We start from the raw sequence: 27,215 nt of genomic DNA on the forward strand, positions 1-27,215 counted from the left end.
GCGATTTTGAGATAAATTCAAACTATTGATGATGCCAATATATATAACATAAAATGATGCTCGTGCTAGCGAAGTAATGACTCGTTTGCAGCATTGTGCATCTCTCTCCACCCCTCCCGCTCCACCTTTTCCGGTTTCTGCTCTTTTGGAAGGTTCAAACTTTCGATTTCAGTTCAGGGCTCTGATGCTGGATAAAAAGAGCGCAGGGAGGGGCTGGCGGGCGCAAACTCATTCCTGACACAACGGCCACTTTCTTTCAAAAGCAGAGGCCGAGAGACAGACACTGTGCTCAGTGCAGAGGCGAGGCGGAGGCGGAGTACTGAGGCGAGGAAGAGAACAGACAGACAGGCAGACGCGACCGAGCTCAGCCGCCGAGATGGGAGACTGGAAAGACTGTAGTCAAGGGGAGACCCCCGAATGGTGAGTACCTGATTCTCAGACATGCCTCCAGTCCTACGGCGGCAGCACTGCCTGGAGCTTGTCCACATGTCCCTTAATTGGTACTTGTTCTTATCATATATACCGCCTTACTTTTTCTATCAATTTTTGTAGGTATAGGAACACGTCTTGGAATTGTACTTTTTTATATACCTCAGTACAGTTTCTAAGTGCTATAAAGTGTTGCAGCGAGGAGAGTCGATGGTCTGAAACCAAAAGTGACTTCCCTAAAATGGCACCGAGTGTGATGCAGAGGGGCTGGTTTGTGTTCTCTAGGGCCCACCATCCTTACTTTCCTCACTGTATCCTCTAGGACTTATCTCCAGCATCAATAATCTGTTAGTAACTCACCAAACAAGGAGCATGCTTTGACCATGAACGTAGCATCGTCTAGTTCAAGCTAATAGCGCAGGAGGGTAATGCACCTATGGAGGTCTATCTGTGCACCATGTATGTCACAGGCTTGGTTACAAGAGTATTATGAACGGATTTTAGGGGTGTAATGTGTGACTTCGACGTTTGTGCGCGTTTGCCTCGTCATTTTGTTTTGTTTGTGCAGATTTATTGCAGTGCGATACTGTTCGGTTGTACTGAGGCTTTCGGTTGCATTCTGTTTTGTTGTGCCACCACCTTGCTTTGCGGGGTATTGTGTCATTTTCTGTTTTGTACATATAAGCAACGAATTCTGCTACTTTTTTAATCCATGCCCCGAGAGTTCCTTTCACGGACACGCCTTACCGCTCTCTCTTAGGTGACTAGCGCTGCTCCATCTCTAATCAACCGAAGGGCACCAGTCAGCAGTGGTGTGCCTCGGGCCTAGGCCACAAGTCTACGTGACCGAGTGTGCACTGAAACACTTTATTTTAAATCTACCGGCGCTGGGCCCCAACCAGGCCTATGCGGGGGAGGCCTGCGTAGGCCCCGTGTACCCGCTTTACAACTTAGAACGTGTCAGTCTGATATCTTCTGGTCGAGTTCGCAGTGCATTAAAAAAAAAAAATCCCAAAACTGAGTGAAACGTATCGTCATCAGGGAATGTCCTTCTCGTCTTCCTAGCGGCCCCTCTGGTCTCGCTATTGTGGCAGAGGCTGAGATAAGAGATTCAATTGCTGCCACAACGTACCTGTTGAGGCCTTCACAACTCTCACCAAATGCTCTTCTCTGGACACTCTCCTGCGCATCGATGAAGGGCAGACCTGGAGCTGGTGAGCTTTCGAAAAACAGAAAAATAGTCCGAGGCTGCTGCCCGCGTTTTCACGAGTGTCTGTGGGTGTGCGTGGAAAGGTGCATTTTGTTTGGCACGGGAAGATTATGTGATTTGCCCAGAAACACAGGACGTTGCAGCGTTGCTGCCGAGATTCGAATTCGGCTTCGTAACTTCGAGGTCAACCGCCCTGGCCGCGGGCCACATCATCTCCCCTCACCCTCGCTCCTCCACGGCCTATTTGATGCTGTTGCCACTATTCCGTAAGTTACAGATTAATGCGCCCAGATAGCTTCTGGCTTGTTTGCTCTTCCATTCTTTGCCTTCACGACCCCCAAGATAGAGATATCACACATGTACACCCATGACACACGTGCACAAGCTTTACCACGGCCCTGGCCCCGTCTGGGACGTATCTATAAATAGTGCAGACAAGGGAGATTTATAGCAAGAAGCCTGTATAAAGAGGGGGAGTGACTAGGGACCATTTCTGGGGCCCACTGTCACATCTTCATACCTACCCTACACAGTGTATCGTAAATTGTTTGTCTGAGCCCATTGGTTGGTCTGGTCATAAGCCGATTTTTGGTGCGTCTCAAAATCTATGCAATGAATATAGATGCCTTTAAATTCTGCATTTATCTTGACGCAAAAACGGAGGGCAAATGCCGGCTATGTTTTTAGACAAATTGCTGGTAATTTCTTTTTAACATGGGGATTTGGTGTTTACAAACTCCTCTCACTTTGCAGTCACAAAAAGAAAAGTAAAGTACATTTGGTAACAATATTTCTGGAGTACAAGGAGTGTGAAAGAAAAGGCCGTAGGATGTCTGTGTTTGTAATACACAACAACATATTAATATCTGTGAATTAATTGTACTCATTCAGCAGGTAGGAAATCAAAAGCGGAGCACATTTTTAGTAATAATGAAGTGTGCTGGAAACAAAGATTGTTATATGATCAAAACAAATCAAGACAATCAATCAAAAACTCTTTATTTCGGGGGTCAGGACCATAAAAGAAGAATTATCACACAACTACGTGCACAATAAAACAATTAAAAAAGACATAAATTATCCTAAATTTATATAGGATATATGTCTATATACAGTTATGAAAGGATATTTATAAATAAGACATAACATTAAAAGTGGGGTATTGAAAGAAATAATCCAGATAGGGCACATATAAGACAAATTGGGAGTTGAATTGTTAGGCAGCCAATCGACCTAGGGCTTTCTTGCGTAGCATCCACCTTGACCCAAAACCTTTGCAACATCGATGACTAGTGGTATAGAAGAATCTGATCTGAGACTACGGAGAGCATTCTGCTGATTCCATACACCTAGTGAGCTACATATTGGGGCTAGCAATTTATGCCGGGAGGATGAATAGCCTGGGCAAGCAAACATAACATGTGAAACACTTTCCTTCTGATGGTCAGGCGAAGGAAAAGTGGCACCTCATTTGCCCTTCCAAACTGCTGTGAATGACCTAAGGCGCAGGTTACCTGAAAGAAAGTGGAAATAAAGTTTCCTATGCAATAAGACTGTTACTACATCCCAGAATAATTTCCGCCCCACCGTATCTTGATGTCAATGTAGTTGCTACTAATATGCGGTTGCCAAGACATACCCTCTGCAAAGGTAACACCCTAGATATGTAAAGGAGTCAACTTGTTAAAGAGAGGTTTCTCCCAGGATTAGTTTGCTCTTAAAGGATTTGCGCTGCCTAAAGGACATCACAGTAGTCTTTGAAGTGTTAATTTCCAAGCCCCGCTCCTCACAGAATTCGTTAAAATTATCCAAAAGTTTTTGGAGGCCTGATTGGGCCTTGGAAAACAGCAGGGTGTTGTCAGTAAATAAAAGTATTGGACTTTTAAAAATTGCCAACAATGGAGCGCCTGCCTCCATTTGAACCAAGATGGAAGTGATGTCATTAATAAAAAGTGAAAACAGGGTAGGTGCCAGCACACATCTGTTTCAAAAGCCTTTGCAGACAGGTACTCTTTCTGTCAACTGTGTTTGGGCACCTCCCCATCTTATACATGCAGAGTTGCCTTCATATAAACAGATTAAAAGAGATAACATCGTTGGGGGCATGTGCAAATCTGCCAAGATACTCCACAGTTTAAATCTAGAAATCGTACCAAAGATTTTAAATCGACAAACGCAACATACAAGCTTCCACCACAGATCATTACAGTTCGCCACTATATTAACATAAATCGAAAAGACTAGTCAATAGTTGAAACCTTGGTATGGAAGCCAGCTTGAAAGGGGCTTAGAATATTATTTTTATCTATCCAATATTGTATCTTGTTAGGTAGGCACTGACCAAAGATTTTCTGGTTACAATCTATAAGGCTTATTGGCCTATAGTCAGATGGTAGATAACGGTCACCTTTTTGGAATATGGGTAGGACTGTGACACCTTTCCATGAATCAGAAATGGGGGCCCCTGCTGCAATTGCATTGGCTAAGGCTAAGATATACTGGGCACTTCTGTCAGAGACATGATCCCTTTGGGCTCTTTTTAGGCATACAAGAACACAATGCTATCATACATACACATTGCTATCAAACATGCACTATTGAATTCACCAACACCAGGTAGAAACCAAAACAGTAATATAAAAACGTCAGTATTTGTTATTATTTAGGATCCTAATAGGATTCAAAGTATAAAAACAAATTTTCTAATGAAAAGCGTTAAAAAATATGTACATCAATTATTGCACTTCAAATAATCACACTAGTTAAAAGCGTGTCTTAAAAATGACCTGGAAGCATATAGCCAAACAGTAGAGACATCAAAGATTTGATAAGTCAAACAAGCATACCAAGGGGCCGATTAGTATCGCGGAGAATCCGCATCCTCCGGGCCGGCGGAAGCCACCGCCGGCCCGGAGGATGCGGATTCACCGCTGCAGAGGCTCCAAAGACCCACCGCCAGATTAGGATGGCTGGTGGGTCAGGAAGACCGTCCGCCGCTTTTGCATGTCCTCTGCCCCATCATAATATGGCTGGCGGTGTCTGATAGACACCGCCACCATATTAGAGCTTTTCCGCCGCGGTCGGAATGCGACCGCGGCGGAAAAGCTCTAATATGGTGGCGGTGTCTATCAGACACCGCCAGCCATATTATGATGGGGCAGAGGACATGCTTTTCCGCTGCGGCTTTTCCGCCGTGGAAAAGCATGTGGTCTTTCATTTTGGGGTCTTGTTGCGACCCCCCAGGGTGTTGGGGGGTGGGGGGTGCACATGGGGGGTACCTATGGTACCCCCTGCATATGCATGCACAAAGCGGCAGGCACCGCGCGATGCCTGCCGCTTTGTGCATGCATATGCAAAGCATACACTTTTAACCTTGCGGCGGGCGCTGCTTCAAGCAGCACCCGCCGCAATGTTAAACATAGGGTATGTGACCGCCAGGGTGGCGGTCACATTATAATCTGCATGGAGGGAACGCCGCAGTCCCTGCGGACGTTCCCTCCACCTCGGGGGTGGCGGACGGACGCAGGTCCGTCCGCCATCCTAATAGGCCCCTAAGTCTGTATATATTACAGCTGATAACCAAGGTTCATCACTTGATCGGATTTTTGTTATAATAGATACCCGGCAGAGCTTGGGTGCTCAATCCACACAGAGCGACGTGTTCTAGTATAAATCAGCACCTTCTTCAGGCTTATGTATATAATTCAGTGTCTCACAACACAATCCGAAAAAATAGAATATCAATATAAGTGGGGGAAACTGTCTCCTCCTCTTATTGCGGTGGCTGCTTTTTTTTCAAGGCCCCACATTCTAAGGGAAATAGGCGCACATGCGTCCACCCGCTATGCTTTTAAGGATTCTTCTCTAATTCACATCAAAGGTTGAACAGACAGTGCAGATAAAATGGGCCAAACTTCACCTATGCCCCTCGTTAAAATTCATAAGTATAAGGCCACTGGAGCTATGGCTCACAAGGCAATAAGGGGCATATTACCAAGGGCCTTATCGCCGCTTTAGCAGGAATTTTTCCTGATAAAGCGGCGATAATTTTATCGCCCTATTACCTAGCTGTCGCTAACACCAGTTAGCGACAGCTAATAGGCGATAGCGGGCATTTAGGGGCCCACTATGCATGTCAGCGATGATTATCGCTAATGACATGCAAAGTGGGCGTGCCAAGATGTTAGCGACTGGAAACAGTCGCTAACATTGCTATCCCCTATTACCAACTTTTGTAAATAATCGCGCTAAGCGCGATTATCTCCAAAAGCTAACGCCTGCCCAGAGCAGTTATTAGCCATGTTATCCTATGGAAGGTGGATAACATGGCTAAGAGCATTGTCACGATAATGCATGAATATCGCTGATTTTACAGCGATATTCATGCATTTCCCACGATTTTTACCGCTTTTGAGATAAACCTTGATAATATCAAGGTATCTCAGCGGTAAAAATCTTCGGAGCGCGGCGATATTATAATACTCGCTAACCAAGCTTAGCGATAATTATCGCTATAGCTTGGTAATATGCCCCTAAGTTCCTTATTTTGATATTGCTTCTCAAGGACTTTAACACAGCTCATCCAGGCTTTTGAATTTCATGAGCAAAATGCTGGGACTAAACGAGTCTCCTGACGTGCTCCAACTCCCTTGGAGCACGTCAGGAGACTCGTTTAGCATATAAACAGCGAAAGTATTTTACCCAGAGGCGGCCACATTATTATCCAAGTTCTGTGTAGCTCTGGAACGACCCTTAGCCACCAAGGCCCAAAACTTGGACGAATCGCCAATGGAACATGAGTCCAACAGGGCCCTCCACCTTTGTTCATCCCATTCTTTTTTAGCATGCAAGATAGCCTTTTTGTATGCTTTCCTTAAAACAGGTATCTGAGCCAAATCTTTAATTTGAACTGCATTGACTAATAGACAACTTATGGCGCGACATTCATTGTTATGGCAAAAACAACAGGTGATGGACAGAATGCAGAACATTGTCATACATTCACCCCAGTACAGAGATCTGGGCCTAAATACATCGTTATTTTGCACTCCATACCACCCCCAGGTCAGACATGGCCATATGCAAATCAGCCTTGACCCAGTGCCTCATGGGAACAGTCCAGCCCGAACTGCCAAGCCATGTCTTTCCTGGACCGGAATCAAGTATCCAAGGACCGTTTTCTGGCTATCAGCCGTCATCAGCCTGGATAGCTTGACTCCAGTGGTGTGGAGAGCATGGGACTCACGTCTGAGCATACCCATCCCACTCGGGGCGACAAAGGCAAAAACAACAGGTGATGGACAGAATGCAGAACATTGTCATACATTCACCCCAGTACAGAGATCTGGGCCTAAATCTATCGTTTTTTTGGAATCCACACCACCCCACAAGTCAGACATGGCCATATGCAAATCAGCCTTGATCCTGTGCCTCATGGGAACAGTCCAGCCCGAACTGCCAAGCCATGTCTTCCTGGACCGGAATCAAGCATCCAAGGACCGGTTTCTGGCTATCAGCCGTCATCAGCCTGGATAGCTTGACTCCAGTGGTGTGGAGAGCATGGGACTCACGTCTGAGCATACCCATCCCACTCGGGGCGACAAAGGCAAAAACAACAGCTGATGGACAGAATGCAGAACATTGTCATACATTCACCCCAGTACAGAGATCTGGGCCTAAATCCATCATTTTTTTGCACTCCACACCACCCCGCAGGTTGTAGTGTAGTTCCTATATTCCCAATAGGCTCTGCGCATTGAAATAACATAAACAGCAGTTTAGACGTAGGATTGAGATCATCTAGGTCTCTACTGACTATGTTAGACTTAATTAGTTTTGCCAGCTAGCTCAGAGGTCACTAGAAACTTTCTCGAGTGAACAAGGAGGTGTTAATTTCCCTGAATAGACAAGAAGGGATTAGCTTCTGACAACCGCATAAACATGACAACTTTGCTCCCTCAGAATAAAGAGTATATCTCTAGAGTGTGTGAAAACAATAGACAGCTATTTCACTCAGTCAATCGTGCATACTTAATTTCACCAGGAGTGCAGAGAAATAGAGAGAGGGGCGTTTTCAATAAAAGTTGTTATTTATTGAGCAGTCTTCTTTCTCATGCAAGAGAAGTGAGTTGCCACAATTGCAATACTTATCATGAAGTAAAGTGCGTACAGTAAAAGGAGTATTATGAAATAATACTGTAAAAGCATTGATATAGTTTCTTAGCCATACGATACTTTAAAATGGATAAAATATATACATACATAAAAACATTGACTAATGTACTCAACTGGTGCTTCTAATATTCGCCTACCCCGGTGTACCTGACCTAAGCCTAATACGTGGGAAGGAGTAAGTAAGTTGCAGTTTAAGTTAAGTTGGGTTTTTGCCAAGAATCTGAATCAAGAATTCTCTTAAGGATTTAGTCAGCTCCGTACCTTGGTAATAGAATGAAGGAGGCCTTGTATCTCGTGTCTTAGGACTCGATCTCCCAGCAACCCGCAAGGGAGACTGGAAACACCGGAGCTGGATTTCTCGGCAAGAGAAAAGACAGCGTCTCTCTCAGTGCGTCAAATGGGAGGGTCGGCTTCCTTCGGCTCTCACATCAGCTGGGCGTCAGGCAAGTAGATAGCCGCTCTGCTCCAAACCACCGTGTGTTTGCTTAAGGCAACGTTGGTATATTTATACCTGGAAGGTGCCGGGTTTGACGTAAGGTTGGACATAAGACGTCACTAAGAACTAACAGTTCTTTCTGGACTCCAGGAGTTCTTGTGCAAATCAAAACAAAAGCAAGGGGAATTCCCGTGCTGCTGGAGGCTTGGTTTGTTTAAAGAACGTGTTGTACTTTCTAGGAGTCTATGGGAGTAGCCTTGCCGTATTTGGACTGCATTGGCTATGGCTAAATATGGACATGATTCTTATGCCTTTATAAGGATATGTTTTATTATAACCACATAAGGGCATGAATCAGGGATATTTAATTAGGGTCCTAGATAGATTTACAACACCCACTCCACGTATTAATGTCCATCATTACTAAATACTAAGCAATACTAAACATATAACGATGCATGTGTGTTTCCAACCCACCCCAAAATACATAAATTGTATTTGAAATGGTGTATGGTATATACACGAAAATGAGTATTGGTACTGTACGTTTTTCAAGCAGTCTTATCATTCAGAAAATGCATATATAAATATCGGCTGAATGAATTGCGAAAATTACATTTATGAAATGGCTCTTAATACAGAAATGAAGGTCGAGACCATTTCATCACATATTTACAAAATACTGTACATGTGCTAGAGGCTGAGGTAAAATATTGTCTCTGGTGTCTCTAGTGTCTCTAAAAATAGAAGCTCTGTTCTCTAAGAATAGTTCTACTTTAAGCAGAGTACCATGTGCCAACAAAAAGGTAAATATTTTGGAAGTGGAAAAAAATAATTTCGCTTTCAGGAGAAAAAATAGTTCCAATTGTTTTCAGTAGTGTTGTTTATCAAAAACTGAAGGCCGAATTCAGAGTTCAGGGAACGCTGTGTGCTCGTTGTTTTAAAAGTTATTCTCGTTGTTAGGGGAGAACATCATATCAGACAGGGTTGTGAAAAATTGGTCTACAACATCAGGTGAAAGTTCGACCAAGTTCGAAAAAGCTGAAATAGTGCATATGTGAGAATCATTGCCATCATCGATGTCGGGTTCAGCAATGCTCACAGAAGGTTGTACCTGTGTGGTGCTGCTTTCATCTCGTACTTCACCGCCACCTAGTCGTAATGGTGAAGTCTCAACGAATGCCGTCATCAGAATAGGTAGCCGCTGGGGACAATACGATGCATGAGCCGTTACCGAACCAAGCAAAGTATCGATATCCATAGGTACTGCTGAAGGTAGTGTAAGACAGACGTCCAACACGCATTCTTCTCCGCATAGCAGACATCGAAGCACAGGTAAGATGCAATCTTGCCAGATTGGTCTGAATGAAAGAAACCAAGTTGTATTCAGATCTCTTAGCCGGGCTAATCCGAGGACTTTAGTGATTCGGTCTCGGTAGCGTATTGCTAGGATCGTTTCTTCCATTGTAGCTGGAGTTTTGTCTGTGGCTTGGCTTGCCATATCGGAGCATAAGGATCAAAAATAAAATTTCTGCAACCAGTCTCAAAAGAAGAGGCAGGCCGCCGAATAACGAATGCACAAAATTCGGGAAAATGCCCAGAACTGTTTCAAAGGGTGCTAACAGTCCCGAAAAAATTGTCTTAAATACATGTGCAATGCCACTGGTATCAGACATGTTTAAGATTTGGCTCAACATTTCTACGAAATGCACGGGGCAATTTGTTGATAATAGGGTATGTATCTCTGCCGCTGTCCTTGCAACTTGCAGATCATACATCTCTTTGGACGAGGTTAAAGGCAGAGTTGTCTGTAAAAGAATAGACTTCATTCTGCTTAAAGTATCAATTCGAATAGAAGAGATATTCAAAGAAGGCCATATTGCCGCCTCCATGTCTGGATTGCCATTTGGATACAATACTTGCATACAGCAAATGACCCTGGAAGTGACGGTTACTAGATAGGCTTTTCCTGGCACCATGCCACAACAGCTGTGGTCACTTATTAAAATATAGCTGCCGTTGGAAAGCTGTCTGAAAAAAGGCTCTATCTGTTGTTGCAGGAGTGCCGTGCAGGTGACATGAAAGGTTGTATGATGAACCTTCGCAGGCTCCATGCAAGTTAATACCTTGACACAGAAGTGTACCGCTTAGTGATTTTTTACAATTGTTACCACTAAGAAATACTTGTTTTTTCCCTTCACTACAACATTTATGTGTACAAGGTAATTTCCAGGTTGATTTGATGTATTCTTTACCCAACCTTTCATACAGGCCTGCTGGTATATACTTTTGGCAATACTTAAACTGGAAAGTGGTTATCGGAATTGTAATTATTCCGTGTATTATCCATTCAATGACAGGTCTCTCTGACATTGTCAATGGTAATCTCTCAAGTTTTTCAATGCTCAGAATCGTATAGTCTGCTCCTTTTTGTGCCATCAGTAAGGTTAAAGATAAAGAATAATGACGTTGTGTTGATTAAACGCCATGGCACGTAGCCTGAACGCAAGTTTTGTTACGTCCAGCCTAGCTGTACAATAGAACGTAATTGGGACTGACCATGTTGTAGCATTAGCAAGTCCTGCTCTATTGTATCAATAGCAGATGATACAATGCTGTCCAGTGAATATATTCTGGAGGACAGAGTCGTTAACCCATTGTCCACTACAGAAAAGGATTTTTCCAAATTAATATGATCAATTTCTCGTATTTTTTCAGCAGTTTCAATTTGTGTTACTTTCCAAGCCTCGTTGTAAGCAGCGTATATACCGGCGTATATGAAACGTTTTTAACGCTGTTTGCGAGGTCCCAGTATGAAATCTCGCAAGTCAGCACCGTCTTTAAGTAAAGTCAAGTGTTGCTTAATTTCAGCCAGTGTGGATTTCTGTAGCCACTCAAGGCATAGTTTCCCTACACTGTATGTTGTAACTATCTCTGGATGTTGTCTCTGGGAATATCTTGGGTCCGGCCTGTTCTGTTTTAACCACTGTATTTTGTTCAGGAATCTATCTTGACAGTTATTTGTGTCTGTGGGCCAGATCAACCATTTTTTCCAATCAGGATTTGTTCTGTTTTGGTGAAAAATATGGGATACGTCTATCTCCACATCTGTAGTGCTATTACTATTAGGTATGGGCTTCGGAATAGACGGTTTGTTCAAGTCTTTATCTTGGCTAAACCAAGACAGGATGTTTGCTGAATGGTGTCATTCAGGAATATTATCTGTTATGGGATCATGCAGGTTCTAAATAATGCTTCTAGACCTTGTACCTGCCAGTCTTTTTTTACCCCAGATGGTTTTTGTTTCAATGTTGTTTTCCAAAATTCAAAACCAAATGTAGACATTTTATCATAAACATTTTCAGAGTAAATCAATTTAGTATTTGTCAACATTGTTTTCATTCCTGTCTTATTTAACATTTTAAAATAAAACGTTTCTGGATCACTGTTGTTAAACCCTGAGAAGTATTGGAATTTCTCATAAAATATTTTCGAGCTGCCTTTTGGCGGTGTTGGACAATGTTCCCATTGGTTATAATTAAAAACATTTTTAGGGTGAGCAGATTTATGCAAATAGTGATGACCGAAGTGATTATAGCAATACATTTCTACATAATTTGATGAACCCTGCAAATAATCATGTTCTGTGAATTTAGCTGACATTACTAAATCTGACATCATATTATTAATATTTTCAAAGTCCCAATCATCAGAGAAAGTACTTGGTGTTACAAAGTCACTTAAGGAAACTTTGAACTAGTGTGGATATTTCAAGAGCTCAATCGGGCCATAGATTTCATAATCCGTTTTGTCCCATGCTACCCCACCGGGTATTGGATTGGCTGTGATGTTCACTGATGACAGTTCTCTTTTTTCGATGTGTGAGGATCTGTGAGGCTTTAGGACCAAGTTGATGTTCTGACTTGCTGTGTCCATTGTACTATATTTTCCATCAATAAATCTACCCAAACATAAAACCATGATGAGCCAAAGCAGGAGGAAAAGTACACCTAACACAATCCATATTTCAATCCATGGTGAAATCAGATATGTTTCTTTTAGTTGATGAAAGAGTTCAGTTACTTTGTCTTTGAAAGTTTTTGTTGCTGGCGTTTCTTCATGTTCACTCGGATCATCAGAAAAGTCATCGAAATTGATGAAGTAGCCAGATGCAGTTCTGTCAATTGTTGGAATTGCTTCCAGATTTTCTTTATTCTTTGAATCTTCTTTTGTCACATTAGTATAGTCCGATGCTAAATCATTGTAGACAGGTGTTTCTTGACGAACTGTTGCAATTTGGGTTTCAAGACGCACAAGTTCCATGGCTTTGTTGCATAGTACTTTTTTGTTCACTGCAGGTTTATCAAAAGTGATTAGTCTCTCAGTTTGAACCACTTGGATTGTAGCAAGATTTGGTCTTCTGCTGCTTCTTGGGAGTCCACTGGGCCTACTACTTATTTTTGGCCACATGATTGTGGTTTTACCAGGTCGATTGATACAACTCTGTTCTCCTTTTTACCAGCAAGGGGCGGTAGTACTACTGATCTTGTTCCGCTGACAGCTAAGACAGGTACTGCTTTTCTGTAAGAAGGCCCAAATTCCTTCTTCACCGCAATCTTTTCTCTGACTAGATCCCCAATCTTTGGAATCCAGACAGGTCTTGCTGGGACAGGTGGTTTCTCTTCAGTGGCTGTTGGCTTTAACTTTATATTACTCAGACTTCTTCTTGTTTCATTTAAGTCCTGTAAAACAGCCTAACGATCTTTGATACCAAAGGCTTTTTCTTCTACCACTGAAGTCTGACCATCTAAGTCCTGGGTTCTCATTCTAGTGCTGAACAATAGTTCGTAAGAAGTGAAACCTTTTAGAGAATTTCTTGGCAGATTGTTAAGACTACGTTGGACACTTGTTAAATGTTTGACCCACCCATCACCCGAACCTAATACCATTGCCGTTATAGATTGCTTTATGTCACGGTTTTTTCTTTCAACTACCGCATTACCCTCAGGATGGAAGGGAGAAGAGTACCACAATGCAATGCCCATGCTAGCCATGGCCTCTTTGTAAGCTCGAGAGCTAAACGCAGGACCCTGATCAGAATGTAGCATGCCAATTGCGTATGTGCCGATAAAGACTCGCAAATCTTTTATAACAGTTCTGGCGTCAGCCGAGCGCTGGGGTCTACATTTTAAGTGAATCTAGTCTTAATATTTATGGGAATGCATTTCTCCGGCTGTATTTCTGCGTATAGATAGCCTGATGCTTTCTAATGAAGGAGTCCTGGCAGTAGTCTGGTCCGGTTCACAACTGCGATCTCTGTTGCAGTCTGGACAATCTATTGCAAATTTGTAATTTTGTAGGCTCATCCCCGGCTACCAGTATTCTGATTGTAATTCTTTTAGAGATTTCACGATCTCTTGGTGCCTTAGACCCTGTCCCATGTGTGCTTCTTGAATCAAGTAAGCCCTCCGGTTCATCTTTGGAATTACTCTGTCCCCGACTCCAGGGATTTGAGCAAAAGGAACGGAGTTTGCATCAATTATGTATGTATTATTGAGTGGATAGTTGGGAGGTAATGCTGCATAGTCGCCTTTTAATGAGGCTTTTACCGCCAGCATGGTTTCTCCGTCTATGTGTTTTTTAGAACGCTTTTTTGTGGCTACGGAAGCCGGTTGAACCGCTGCGGCTCTGTTAGCCAATGAATTCCCTGCAACGTGAACACCATCACGTTGATGACTCAGTGTATGTATCACGTGAGTCTTTCGTAGTTCTTTCTGCAAAAGAACTACTTGTTCCCATAGCTTTTTATGCTTTATTGTGGCACCTGTGTCATCTTTGTAACCGTTTTTGATCCATGTCTGCATGTCATTACTGTAAGACCTGACGCAGTATTGCGAATCGCACACTATTAGTGTGGGGAATTCGCGATCGGCATTTTCAAGCGCCATCCTTAAGGATCTTATTTCAGCTCGCTGAGCTGTACAGTTTCTGAGTGATTCAGTTTTGGTGATTATCGGTCTGAATTTACCTAAGCGCCAGCGACCTTTAACAATCGTGCACGCTGCATTGTAGGATTTTTTATCCACATCGTAGTGTTGTGCAAATCTGTCCATGTAGATTACACAGGTGTATTGTTCGAGAGGCAGAATTTCGATTGACGGAGGATATTCATGTTCGTATTCTAGATTTTCTATTTTTTTCATTTTTGGATCAAAAGCGTGTTTCACGTCTTCTGCAGCAAGAGAATTTTCCCATTGTATCCATTTTGGATCTAATGCCTCAGCCTTCGGAATGTGTGGTCTTGTTACTGCCTCAAGGGCTGATACTGCTGTTATAACAGATATGCTCTTGCCTTGGGCTAGGGCTCTTTCTTTTGCTACAGCAATTTGAACCGCAGTTAGAATTTTTTCAGTTGAACTGAATTTCATTTCAGCTTGTGTGTACAATTGTGATTTGTAAGCTATTGGTACCGTTTCTCCCTCATTAGAGGTCAGGTACGTGAATCCGCATCTTCCTGGGATGACTCGGATTACAAGGTTGCGTTCATTTGCGCCTGTTTGCAGTTTTGTTTTAGTTAACATGTCTGTTTGTAATGATCGTAAAATTTCTGTGTGTTTCTGAGTCAAATTAATTGGTTTGAAATCAGGTTTTATTAATTCAGAGAGGTTTAACCGTCTCTGCATAATTTAGAATGTATGTTCTTCCGAAATTCAGGAAACCAAGTATTGATTGTAAGTTCTTCAGCGTTTTTGGAGCGTGGAGTACAGCACACATCTCTAAGAAGTTGTCTGCTAGGCTTTTGCCTTCACTTGATAATTAATATCCTAAAAACAGGACAGTGAGATGAGCAATCCGTGACTTTTTAAAGTTGAATTTATACCCTTCAGCTGCGAACCCAAGTATTATGGTGTTCACTCTTTTCAAGTGTGTCTCCAGGTCATCATCTGTGAGATAGATGTCATCGACATAAGATAATGGCTCATCATCATATATTTGTAGTAACTCTGTTACCCTTGCTGAGAATATTCCTGGGCTGTTCTTGAATCCCTGTGGGAGTCGACAGGATTGTTTATGCGCCCCCATTGTTGACAAAGCGGTCAAATACCTGCTTTCAGGTGCAATGTTTTGACAAAAGAAACCATTTGAGATATCTAATGTTGTTTTATATTTTTTGCGCACAATGTTATTCATTAGTGCTGCACTGTGTGAGTTTTGTACTGCAAATGTTTTGCAGCATGAGTTTAGGTGTCTGTAGTCCAAAACTAGACGATATGAATCGTCTGGCTTGGAGACGGGAAGCAAAGGATTGTTCATTTGTGAGGTGCATGTTTCAATCACCCCCTGATATTCAAGTTGATCTAAGATCTCCCTGACTTGCTTTTTAGCTTCTTGCTTAACAGGATACTGCCTTTGTGCAGTTGGTTGATTTTTTAACTGGATTTTGTGGGGAGGAGAATCCTCATCCCATCCTACATGATTTTTATATAATGCAGGAGCTTAGGCTACTGCCCATTTTCTTGCAAATGTATATTTTTTATGAATTGGAATTTGATTTGAGAAGGCAGGCATAATCATTTCTTCGCCATGAGGGCACTCCCTGACAAACTCTGGTGGCCAGTCTTTCTCAGCTAACAGGATGTCATAGCCTTTCGAAAGGTTATCCCAAAAGAGACCCTTTATTTTCCTAGTTTTATCCCCCTCTATACGCAATGTTATTTCGTATAATTTATGGGGTTTGCTAACTCTGGTGTCTGCAGTTTCCACTTGAATGTATTCATTCGTGTCCACTGTCTCCAGAAGATTCATCAGGATCTTGCGAGCTATGGTTACTTCTGCTGCGCTGTCTAGCATTGTCTGGGCCCACTCTCAGTTTTTCAGTTGTGTCCTCAGAATCCTCTACATGTTTTATTTTAATACTGGATACCTTCTTTCTTGGAAATTGTAATTTTTTACTTTGATGAGCGGGTTCCTTGTCTTTGGACTTGACGTACTCTTCCTTGTGTTCTGACCGTCCTCTTCTTTCCGATTTCTGTGAGGAAGTCTGAAAAGATCGAGAGGGACGTGTATCAATATCTTGATATCTGTCAGGTTTTCTTAATTTATCCCTATCTCTAAGGTTGTATCTTTTCTCAGAGGGCTCCCTCTGGGGAGACTTGCCTCCTCGTTCTGGAGATCTATCTCTCCATTGAGGAGACCTTCCTCTGGACTGAAACCGTTTTTCTCTGAGAGTGGATTGTTTATTACCCTCCCAACTCTTTTTTGGAGTATTCAGATTAATTTTAATAAAAGTTTTTTCAGGATTTTCAATTAGTTGGGGTTTTAGTGGTTTCCCACCCAAACTATCTCTACCTAGTTCTTCATAGGATTTTTCTATGATTCTGGCAAGTTCAAAAGGTTTTTCTGCTATATCTGTTTCTTTTAATTTCTGGCGGATCGCCACAGATGCTGCTTCTCCTTTTATGTTGGCTAGTAAAATAGCCGAGACTTGCTTAAAGTCTTTTAGTAATTTCATACCTAGAGTTAAAGCAGGTTCTGGACCGTATTCATTTTGAATCTGTCTTAGTACATCTGGTATAACCGCCATGGACGGAACACCATGTGTTTTTGTGTATATTGAAGCAAAGACTGTGCCCCAAGTGTCACAGTCCTCCACATGTGGTGTGATCCCCATTGGAAGGCAGATAGTAAGAATTCTGTGTTTCTCATGAGGTGTAGTATCAGGAAATACTGCCTCTATTTGAGTGATTTTTTGAGCTAACCAGAATGGAATTGGTTCCCGTTTTGCGGGTATTTTGCCAATGGCTGATTGTATATTCTGTGGTGTGATTTTATTTGTGTTCCCCTGGTGAGGGGTGTGCTGTGGAATTTTTATTGCTGGTTGGACTGTTGAAGTCTGCATGACATATTGGACCAATTGTCTATGTATTTTAATTAGTAGCTTTAGCTGAGCTAAAAGTTCCCGGTCTGACATTTTTTCAATGTCGGGATGTGGTGTGTAGCTGGCTAGAACCGGCCATGTGGCTCCTGGTCTACCTAGTGGACCGAGCCTGGTAATGTGATTTTGATGTTTTAGGGCGCCATTAAACCAGAGCAGGTGCTCTTGGTAAGTTAGTGGGATTTCAACGTCCTCGAAAGGGGCGTATTCCTCTGGAGATTCCTCTATTTTGTAATAGTGGAAATCTTGTGTCACAGCGTTTGCTGCTGGAAATTATATCCATGAATAGAATACCTCTGTCTGCCGATATTCATGGGCCTCTACCACAAATATGACTGTACCACCTCTCGGTGATAGTTCATTCTCTATATGTTTAAGAGTTATAGTTCTTCTTACATTGACCAGAAACGATTATAGCATTCGTGTCATTCTAACAACAGTTGAGATGCTAAAGCATCTCTTTCTTCATCACCTTCCGGCATTTTACTGACAGAAAGTTTTTTATTGCAGAGCAAGTTTCAAGGAAACAAAGATTAGGTGCACAATATTTTGGAACACTGTATCCTTCAACGTTGACTAAACCAAAAACTAATACATAGGAATCTCTTCCTACAAAGTTCCGGCGGATATTAACCTTTTACCCACTCCAGACGTCTTTTGGAGTTTTTACGGTAAAAGGGGTCTGTGTGAAAAAGCACGACTGAGTTACTCTAGTATCTTGCGTTAGATTATCGCCTTACCAAACGTTGGGCACCATGTAGTGTAGTTCCTATATTCCCAATAGGCTCTGCGCATTGGAATAACATAAACAGCAGTTTAGACGTAGGACTGAGGTCATCTAGGTCTCTACTGACTATGTTAGACTTAATTAGTTTTGCCAGCTAGCTCAGAGGTCACTAGAAACTTTCTCAAGTAAACAAGGAGGTGTTAATTTCCCTGAATAGACAAGAAGGGATTAGCTTCTGACAACCGCATAAACATGACAACTTTGCTCCCTCAGAATAAAGAGTATATCTCTAGAGTCGTGTGAAAACAATAGACAGCTATTTCACTCAGTCAATCGTGCATACTTAATTTCACCAGGAGTGCAGAGAAATAGAGAGAGGGGCGTTTTCAATAAAAGTTGTTATTTATTGAGCAGTCTTCTTTCTCATGCAAGAGAAGTGAGTTGCCTCAATTGCAATACTTATCATGAAGTAAAGTGCGTACAGTAAAAGGAGTATTATGAAATAATACTGTAAAAGCATTGATATGGTTTCTTAGCCATATGATACTTTAAAATGGATAAAATATATACATACATTAAAACATTGACTAACGTACTCAACTGGTGCTTCTAATATACGCCTACCCCGGTGTACCTGACCTAAGCCTAAAAGGTGGGAAGGAGTAAGTAAGTTGCAGTTTAAGTTAAGTTGTTTTTTTGCCAAGAATCTGATTCAAGAATTCTCTTAAGGATTTAGTCAGCTCCGTACCTTGGTAATAGAATGAAGGAGGTCTTGTATCTTGTGTCTCAGGACTCGATCTCCCAGAAACCCGCAAGGGTGACTGGAAACACCGGAGCTGGATTTCTCGGCAAGCGAAAAGACAGCGTCTCTCTCCGTGCGTCAAATGGGAGGGTCAGCTTCCTTCGGCTCTCGCATCAGCTGGGTGTCGGGCAAGTAGATAGCCGCTCTGCTCCAAACCACCGTGTGTTTGCTTAAGGCAACGTTGGTATATTTATACCTGGAAGGTGTCGGGTTTGACGTAAGGTTGGACATAAGACGTCACTAAGAACTAACAGTTCTTTCTGGACTCCAGGAGTTCTTGTGCAAATCAAAACAAAAGCAGGGGGAATTCCCGGACTGCTGGAGGCTTGGTTTGTTTAAAGAACGCGTTGTACTTTCTAGGAGTCTATGGGAGTAGCCTTGCCGTATTTGGACCGCATTGGCTATGACTAAATATGGACATGATTCTTATGCCTTTATAAGGATATGTTTTATTATAACCACATAAGGGCATGAATCGGGGATATTTAATTAGGGTCCTAGATAGATTCACAACAAGGTCAGACATGGCCATATGCAAATCAGCCTTGACCCTGTGCGTCATGGGAACAGCCTGAACTGCCAAGCAATGTCTTTCCTGGACCGGAATCAAGCATCCAAGGACCGGTTTCTGGCTATCAGCCGTCATCAGCCTGGATAGCTTGACTCCAGTGGTGTGGAGAGCATGGTACTCACGTCTGAGCATACCCATCCCACTCAGGGCGACAAAGGCAAAGACAACAGGTGATGGACAGAATGCAGAACATTGTCATACATTCACCCCAGTACAGAGATCTGGGCCTAAATCCATCGTTTTTTTTTGCACTCCACACCACCCTCCAGGTCATACCATGAGTGCTGCCTTTTCTGTTTTCTAAGTGATGCATTAGGGATTATAAAAACAAATGAAGACACTTTACTTGGTGAAGCACAAATGATAAAAATTCACAGAAACCCAATTTCCACACTTTATTGTTAGTGTGCTATATTGTTTTAGCAGTAAAACTGTATGAATGTGCAAATTTATTGGCCACATTGAACAGATAACTGTCTCCCAAGTTGGGGTGTTAACTCGTTCATGAAAGGGCACGTTTTTTGCAGGTTTTTTTTTGTATAGTGCAAACTTGACCTGGAGGTATTAAAGCACTTTACATGAGCACCAGTTACACATTCATTTTTGTTCTTTACTGGCATGGAAATATAAAAGATTTTCCCAGAATCACAGGATGTTGAGCCAACAAACCCATTTCTCCAGTTCAAAAGTCAGCTGCCCTGGCCATTACACCACGTCTTCTCAACCCAATGAGACCCTTTTCCATTTGTGAATGTTAAACAAAACGTTTAGATGGTAGTGGGCTGATGGACCACTGTCAACTCTCAAACAAACTGTACACAAAAAGACAACTTTTGTTTTAGAAGCAGCTCAGTTTTTTTTAAGGAAAGTGGGCTGAGATAGTTCAAACTGCGACACGCTCCAAATCAACATTTTATGAATGAACCTATTAGTACATAGGTCGGTTCATAAAATTCTTCACTTTCTGCAAATGTTTTTTGAGACCCTTAATTCGTACATTTGGCCATAGGTCTACAACCAAACTCAGTGTCTTTCAACAGGTTCACTATGTTTGAGTATAAGATTTTTAATTGGTGGATTGGTTTAACTCACCAATCGTAATCCAAATCTAGGCAAACTTGCTTCATATATATTAGCATAGTGAACAAGTCTAGAACGGACATGATGTGTATCATTAATTTCGCATAAAGCTATCATGAGAGAGGATCAAATGTTGAGCAGTGGGTCTGTTTTTTTTAAAAACATTTTTTTTAAATTTTAAGCTTTACCAAAGGGTTACAAAGTCAATTAATTCTTCACAAGACATCGTACCCCACTCCCCCCACCCCGGGTCCGAAAATATTAACAATGCATATTACAAGCAGCGGGAAACGGTCAATTAAAAATAAAAAGACATTTAACATGCTTTAAACTGAGAAAAAACATCCTATTTCAGAAAAGAGCAGAAGCTGGATCAACAGGAAAACAATCAGAAACAGGGAGTAGAGGTTGCGGAGGATGGGCACCAAAGGGGGAAAGGAGAGGAGAGGGCGAGCCCAAAAGGGGAGGGGGGCGGACGGGAAACGGGGAAGAGGAGTCCGACTCCCCCCTTTCTACTCAGAGCCCACCGAAGTCATCTGCGGCGTCCCTCAAGGCTCCTCACTCAGTCCCACCCTCTTCAACGTCTACATGAGTCCCCTCGCCTCCATCGCACGTCAACACAATCTCAACATCATCTCCTACGCCGACGACACCCAGCTAATCCTTTCCCTCACCAAAGACCCCAACACCGCCAAAAACAACCTTCACGAAGGTATGAAAGAAGTAGCCGAATGGATGAAACAGAGCCGCTTAAAACTCAACTCTGACAAAACGGAGGTGCTCATCCTAGGATCCTCCCCCTCAGCTTGGGACGACTCCTGGTGGCCTTCCGCTTTGGGATCTGCGCCCACACCCACAGACCATGCACGTAACCTTGGCTTCATTCTAGACTCCTCCCTCTCAATGTCCAGACAAGTCAACGCCGTATCGTCCTCCTGCTTCAACGTCCTCCGCATTCTCAAAAAGATCTTCCGCTGGATCCCCCTCGAAACAAGAAAGACTGTCACCCATGCACTGGTCACGAGTCGACTGGACTATGGCAACACACTCTACGCCGGAATTACAACAAAATTGCAGAAAAAGCTCCAGCGCATCCAAAACGCATCAGCGAGACTCATATTAGACATCCCGCGCCGAGAGCACATCACCGGTCACTTAAAAAACCTCCACTGGCTTCCCGTCAACAAAAGAAATACCTTCCGCCTTCTTACCCACGCACACAAGGCCCTCTATAAGCTAGGACCCGAATGCCTCAACACCCGACTGTCTTTCTACAATCCCACCCGCCAACTAAGATCATCCAATCAAGCCCTCGCCGCAGTCCCTCGCATCCGAAAAACCACCATGGGTGGCAGATCCTTCTCCTTCCTAGCTGCCAAGACCTGGAACTCACTCCCCACCCACCTCCGCCTTACTCAGAATCACATCTCCTTCAGAAAAGAACTGAAAACATGGCTATTCGATAAACAGTAAACCCCTCCCTCCAGCGCCTTGAGACCTTCTGGGTGAGTAGTGCGCTTTATAAATTCATGAACTTGAACTTGAACTAGTATTCAGGGTATTAAGCCATCTGGTCAGGGGTCCCAGACCACTAATCCCTTTTTTTTTGCACGTCTACCTTTTTTTTAGCATAAATGGCCTTCTTTAGTTTATAGGTGGCCAGCAGTCTAGCTTGCCATTGGCCAAAAGAAGGAGGGTTCAGATCTTTCCAATACGTAGCAATACAAATCCGGAGGATGGTCATTGCAACAAACAGTAATGCACCCCCTTTCCTAAGGTTAATCGAATCATATAATCCTAACATAATAGTGGTTGGTGTGAGTTGAATGTCTAGTAGGGGAACTCTACTTAGAAACCGTTGTACTTCTTTCAATAATGGCTCTAGCTTTGGGCATGTAGCAAACATGTGCATGTAGCCGGCACATATTCCGCGCACCACAAGCAAGTTGTTCCACTGCCCATAGCCCATTTAGCAACCCTGCTAGGAGTTATGTATAAAAAATAACCCGTTTTATAAAATTGTGTTTGCAATTTAGGTGACAGCAGGTATGTTTGCGCGAGGCCCAGAGCTTCACAGAAGGTGTTAGGTGGAACATTTAGTTTCAGCTGCCATTTCGCATCTACTTTATTTAAGTCATCGGGTGGTCGTTCATATAGCATGAAATGTATGCTTCCTACCCATGGTAAATTAAATCCAAACAATTTGGATAAGAGGTCTATCCCTACGAACCCTGCTGATCCACCGGTTTTATTTGTTAGATATCTCGCAATGGCTCGATACTGAAATATCTGGTTATTGTTCAGTTTATAGCAGGTTTTCAGATCTTCAAATGGTCTAATACCATCAGGGGTAACCAAATCTCCTAGTCTAAAAATAGCGGCCAGATACCACTATTGGAGGTATGTATTTTGAAAGATTAGTCGTAGAGTATCGTTATTTCTGATAGGGGTATAATAGTTAAGTTTAGCCAGTCCAAGCGATCTGCGAATGTAAAAAAAAAAAAACCAATAGGCAGCAATCAATGTTTTAAACCTAACTCGCTTGTAGTAGCTAAATTCCAGCTGACGCCAAAGGCAGCCCCTAACACTTTCCCCTAAGTGTAAAAAGTAAGGGGAAGGCAGTCCTGATGAATTTAGGATACGATTATCGTGCAATAGTTGGGAGCTGTATTGCAGGGCAGCAACCCAATAATATAGTTTTAAATCCCCTTATCTCTGGCTAGAGAAAGAAGATTGAAAGCCCTTCTCGGCTGCGAGTAAGCCCAAATGACGTGAGAAAAAATGTGCTAAAAAATTCAGAGGATATGGTTATTAAAATCTTGCGGAATTGCCTGAAAAAAATAAAGTAACTTGGGAAAAGAAGTCATTTTTAAAACATTACACCTCCCTACTATTGTATGGTGTAAGTTATTTACTTTTCAGTGTGATTTCTTCATGTGAGCTACCAGCGGAATCATATTTTCTTTAACTATTAATTCTAAATCGGAGACTATGTTGACCCCTAAGTATTTGGCTTTCTTTGTAATTCTGTCATCTGCCCAAATTACTTTCTCATTTATAACAATTTGTGTTTTGGGTTATTAAGGGCATATCCTAACATCATTCCAAAGTTAAAGTTAAAAAGTTTATTATGTTTTGGCTCTCAATGAGGGCCACATAAAAAGTAAACACACAATTATACAACATAAATTACAATTGAGTCATGAAACGAGACGGAAGGAAACACTTCTTATCTACCGGTCAAGCAATCATCAAACATCTCCCTGTATATCATTAATAAATATCTAAAAACCCTTTAAAAAATTTAAAAATTCTGAAACAAAACATTTCATTTGGAGGACAGTAAAGTGCATGGCAAAAGGTTTTTACATTTAGAATTCCTAGTTGGAGACAAATTGGTTTTAACCATGTATAGCGCAGAGAGCGCAGTGCAGGACAAATGAACAAGACATGATTACGATCCTGTACAGCATTATTACAGAGATTACATATTGGCGATACACCATACCACTTTGCTAAGAGGAGATTTAGTGGAAGCAAATCATGCCTTAAGAGGTACCATAACCTACGGACTCTATGAGGAATATTCCAAATAAGGTATTGTTGGGCCAGCTTTGGTTTATAAGTATTTAACAGTAATTCCCTTTCTTTTTGTCTTGGTTGGGCAAGCATATCCAATTTATAACAGAGTTCCCAAGATGCACATTTTAATTTAGACTTTAACTCGAGGGGAGTAAGTAAGAATAAAGTGCTTTCATCCAATTCTAACAAAAATACTGCTTTTCTAAAAAATTTTACTAGCAAAGAAAACTCGTTAAAGTTGCCCAAGAGTTCCCTTTTTATGGCTTCCCGTAAGGAACCCGATTTACCTCTGGCCAGACAGGCTACCCATCTTACGAGGGATACCAACCCCTGTACCCAACAACTTCGGAGTCCGAATTCCAGCCTGCATGAAGATACAGAGCACGCTGTATTAAGGGAAGAAATTTTTCTTAGTACCTTTCCTTCCATTTTTTGCAAGAATCCCCATTGTTTTAACTCCACTAATTGAATTCCGTATAGTAGAGTTGCTGGTATCTTTGCTCTAAATACATCCAAAAATAGTGAAAAGTGTCTCTTCCCTGTAGCATTGTACAAGGAGCATAGCCCCATACCATGGGCCAATGCTTTGCGTGAATTGTGTTCAATGTGGGGCTTCTCACTTAGGTTTGCTGAAATAATTTTACCTAAGAAGGTGTAGGTTTTGACCACCTCTAATTTCTGTCCACCTATAGTCCAGCTATAACTTCCAGACCTACATTTTTTCTTTCCAAAGATGCACATGATTTTACTTTTTCATATATTAATTTTCATATAATGTGCTTCTGCAAAACGATTCAATGCATGCAGGCGATTGGACAGACCTTTCGGGGTTAAATCTAAAACAAGTATGTCGTCCGCATACATTAAAACCGATATAGATGACCCTCCAATTATCGGGGCTAAACCCCCACAAACTGCAATGGAAGCTGGTAGGTCTGCCGTATATAGTGAAAACAATATAGGGGCCAGTATACACCCTTGTTTTAAACCATTCTGAGAAGGGATAGGTTGAGAAAGGCCCCTTTCTCCGCCTTGTAGCACCTTACACCACGTGTTCGAGTGGAGAGATTTTACCAGTTCAAGCAAATACACTGGCATACCCAATACAGCGAGCTTTCTCCACAGCGTTGGACGGTCCACCTTGTCAAACGCTGTGGAGAAATCTATAAATGCTGCGTATATGCCACCACCACGAACACGTACATATTTGTCCACAATCACCTGTAGTAATGTCAAATTATCTAAAGTTCCATGCTCTTTGCGAAATCCCGTTTGTTCCATGGGTAAAATACCATTTAGTTCTACCCATTCAGTTATTAACATTAAAAGACATTTGGCGAATATTTTTCCTATTGAATCCAATAGAGCTATTAGGCGATAATTCATAGGCTTATCACGCTCTCCCTTTTTAAATATGGGGATTAATATACTTCCCCTCCAGGAGTTGGGGACTGATCTAGATATAAAACATGTACGAAACACTGGGAAAAGAATCCTACTCCAAGAGGTGACGTCTTGCTTAATTATTGACATGGGCAATTCGTCCGGACCCATTGCTCCGGAGGAGCGCATACTCTTTATCACGGAAGCTATGGATTTCTCGGTCGGGAGTTCTATGTTAAGCTCTCTACTTGGGGCTGACTCACCGTTGTCCCCCTCTGCACTGTTAGATGCATATAAACTAGATATGAATAGTATCCAGACATCTTCTGCAATAGAGATAGGAATGGGAGTTGTTATTGCTCCACATCCCTTCCCTATTATGGACCAGAATTCTCTAGATTTGTTAAAGGCCGAAGCCTCTCTTAACCCAATCCAGAGAGAATCTTCTTTTTCTCTTTTTAACTTAGCCCTCAATCTAACCCTCCTTCTTTTTAATAAGGCTAACTTATACTCATTTTCCCTAGATCTATTCAAGTATTGTTGCCTCACGATTTTATTTATCTCCTTATTTAACATTACTAATGTACTAGGAGAAAAGTGCAATTTTTTAGGATTTCTAATTTTCTTAGCTACCATGGTGAGTTTCTTCATAAAATTTTCGAGATGAAGAAATTCCATACCCTCCCATTTATCTAATTCTAGTAGGGTTTGGGCGAGAATGTTTTGTACATCCTTCATAGTGTTAGAGTCCCAGAAACATCTTCCAGATTTACAATTAATAGAAACTCCTTTATTCACTAGGGACCAAGAGTTAGTTTTTGGAGGTTTTATTGAGATAGTTATGTTGATCATATTGTGATCACTCAAAGAAGAATGAGAGATCACTATATCTCGAATGAAAGAGAACGTATCATAATCCGTAACTACATAATCCAAAATGGATTCACCCCTAAATGACCCATGTGTAAAATTAGCAGGAGTATCAGAAGGCATCCTACCATTTACAATAAGCCCCTCTAGGTAGCTAAGTTCCTCAAGCAATATCTTTCCTCTTTTATTAGTTTTTATTTTGGTAGGGAAGATTGCTTGAGGTATATTATATGCTTCTTCCTTAGCTTTGTTTCTAAACATGTTTAAACTTAAATTAGACACTTTGCTATTTAAGTCACCCACGAGTAAGATATAGGGGGGCTGATCAAGCTCTAATAATTGTTTTACATAAGAAAACATTCGCTTTAAAACAGTATTAAAAATATCCTCAGGTGGAATATAAGCATTTATAATTATGAATGAAGAACGTCTACCCACTGATGCTAGATTATTGATAGTAATTGATTGGAAAAGATTACTAGTGTCCGTGTAATGGGAAAATTGCCATTGTAAAGAATTAGTTAACAGACAGGCAATTCCACCTTTTGCATGGCCTTTTTTAGAAGGTGTAGCAGGGGCCTCCAGAACAAAATAATCTTTCCCCCCATATAGGAGATTTTTACACCATGTTTCCTGAATACATATCACATCAGCGTTCAAAGAAAGTAAAAAATCAAATTTCTCTGGGCAATTATAAAGGCCAGCGGCATTCCAAGAGACATTTTTTAATTGTCTGTTAAAGATGTTGAAATAGTCGTGAGTTATTCGATGTGTTGTTCGATAGAATTCCTGGTAACCAATTCCACATCTGATTGTCTTCTGTTAGAGGAGTATCTATGTTCTCAGGAAGAGGGAGTACCTGAGAGACCATGCGTTTACCTCTAGAGACCCAGATTTTTAGATCTTTATTACAATTAGACGGGTCTTCCTGCCTATTACCCAACTTTGTATTTCTTTCCCTAGAGGAAATACTCTGTCCATTATTAAAAACAGGTAACACATCAATCCCTCTACTC

The 27,215-nt window shown here is 41.9% G+C and overlaps 1 protein-coding gene across 1 annotated transcript in view; it reads left to right on the forward strand.

Moving 5' to 3' along the window:
* The first annotated feature begins 253 nt into the window (after positions 1 to 253).
* LOC144767478 (uncharacterized) overlaps positions 254 to 27,215 on the forward strand; it is a 216,547-nt gene continuing 189,585 nt past the window's right edge. Inside the window, exon 1 of the mRNA XM_078650895.1 lies at positions 254 to 420. Within this exon, the coding sequence (XP_078507021.1) occupies positions 377 to 420 (44 nt within the window). The 5' untranslated portion in view covers positions 254 to 376. The remainder of the gene's footprint in view (positions 421 to 27,215) is intronic.

Source organism: Lissotriton helveticus, chromosome 7 (genome assembly GCF_964261635.1).
Source record: "Lissotriton helveticus chromosome 7, aLisHel1.1, whole genome shotgun sequence".
Classification (NCBI taxonomy): domain Eukaryota; kingdom Metazoa; phylum Chordata; class Amphibia; order Caudata; family Salamandridae; genus Lissotriton; species Lissotriton helveticus.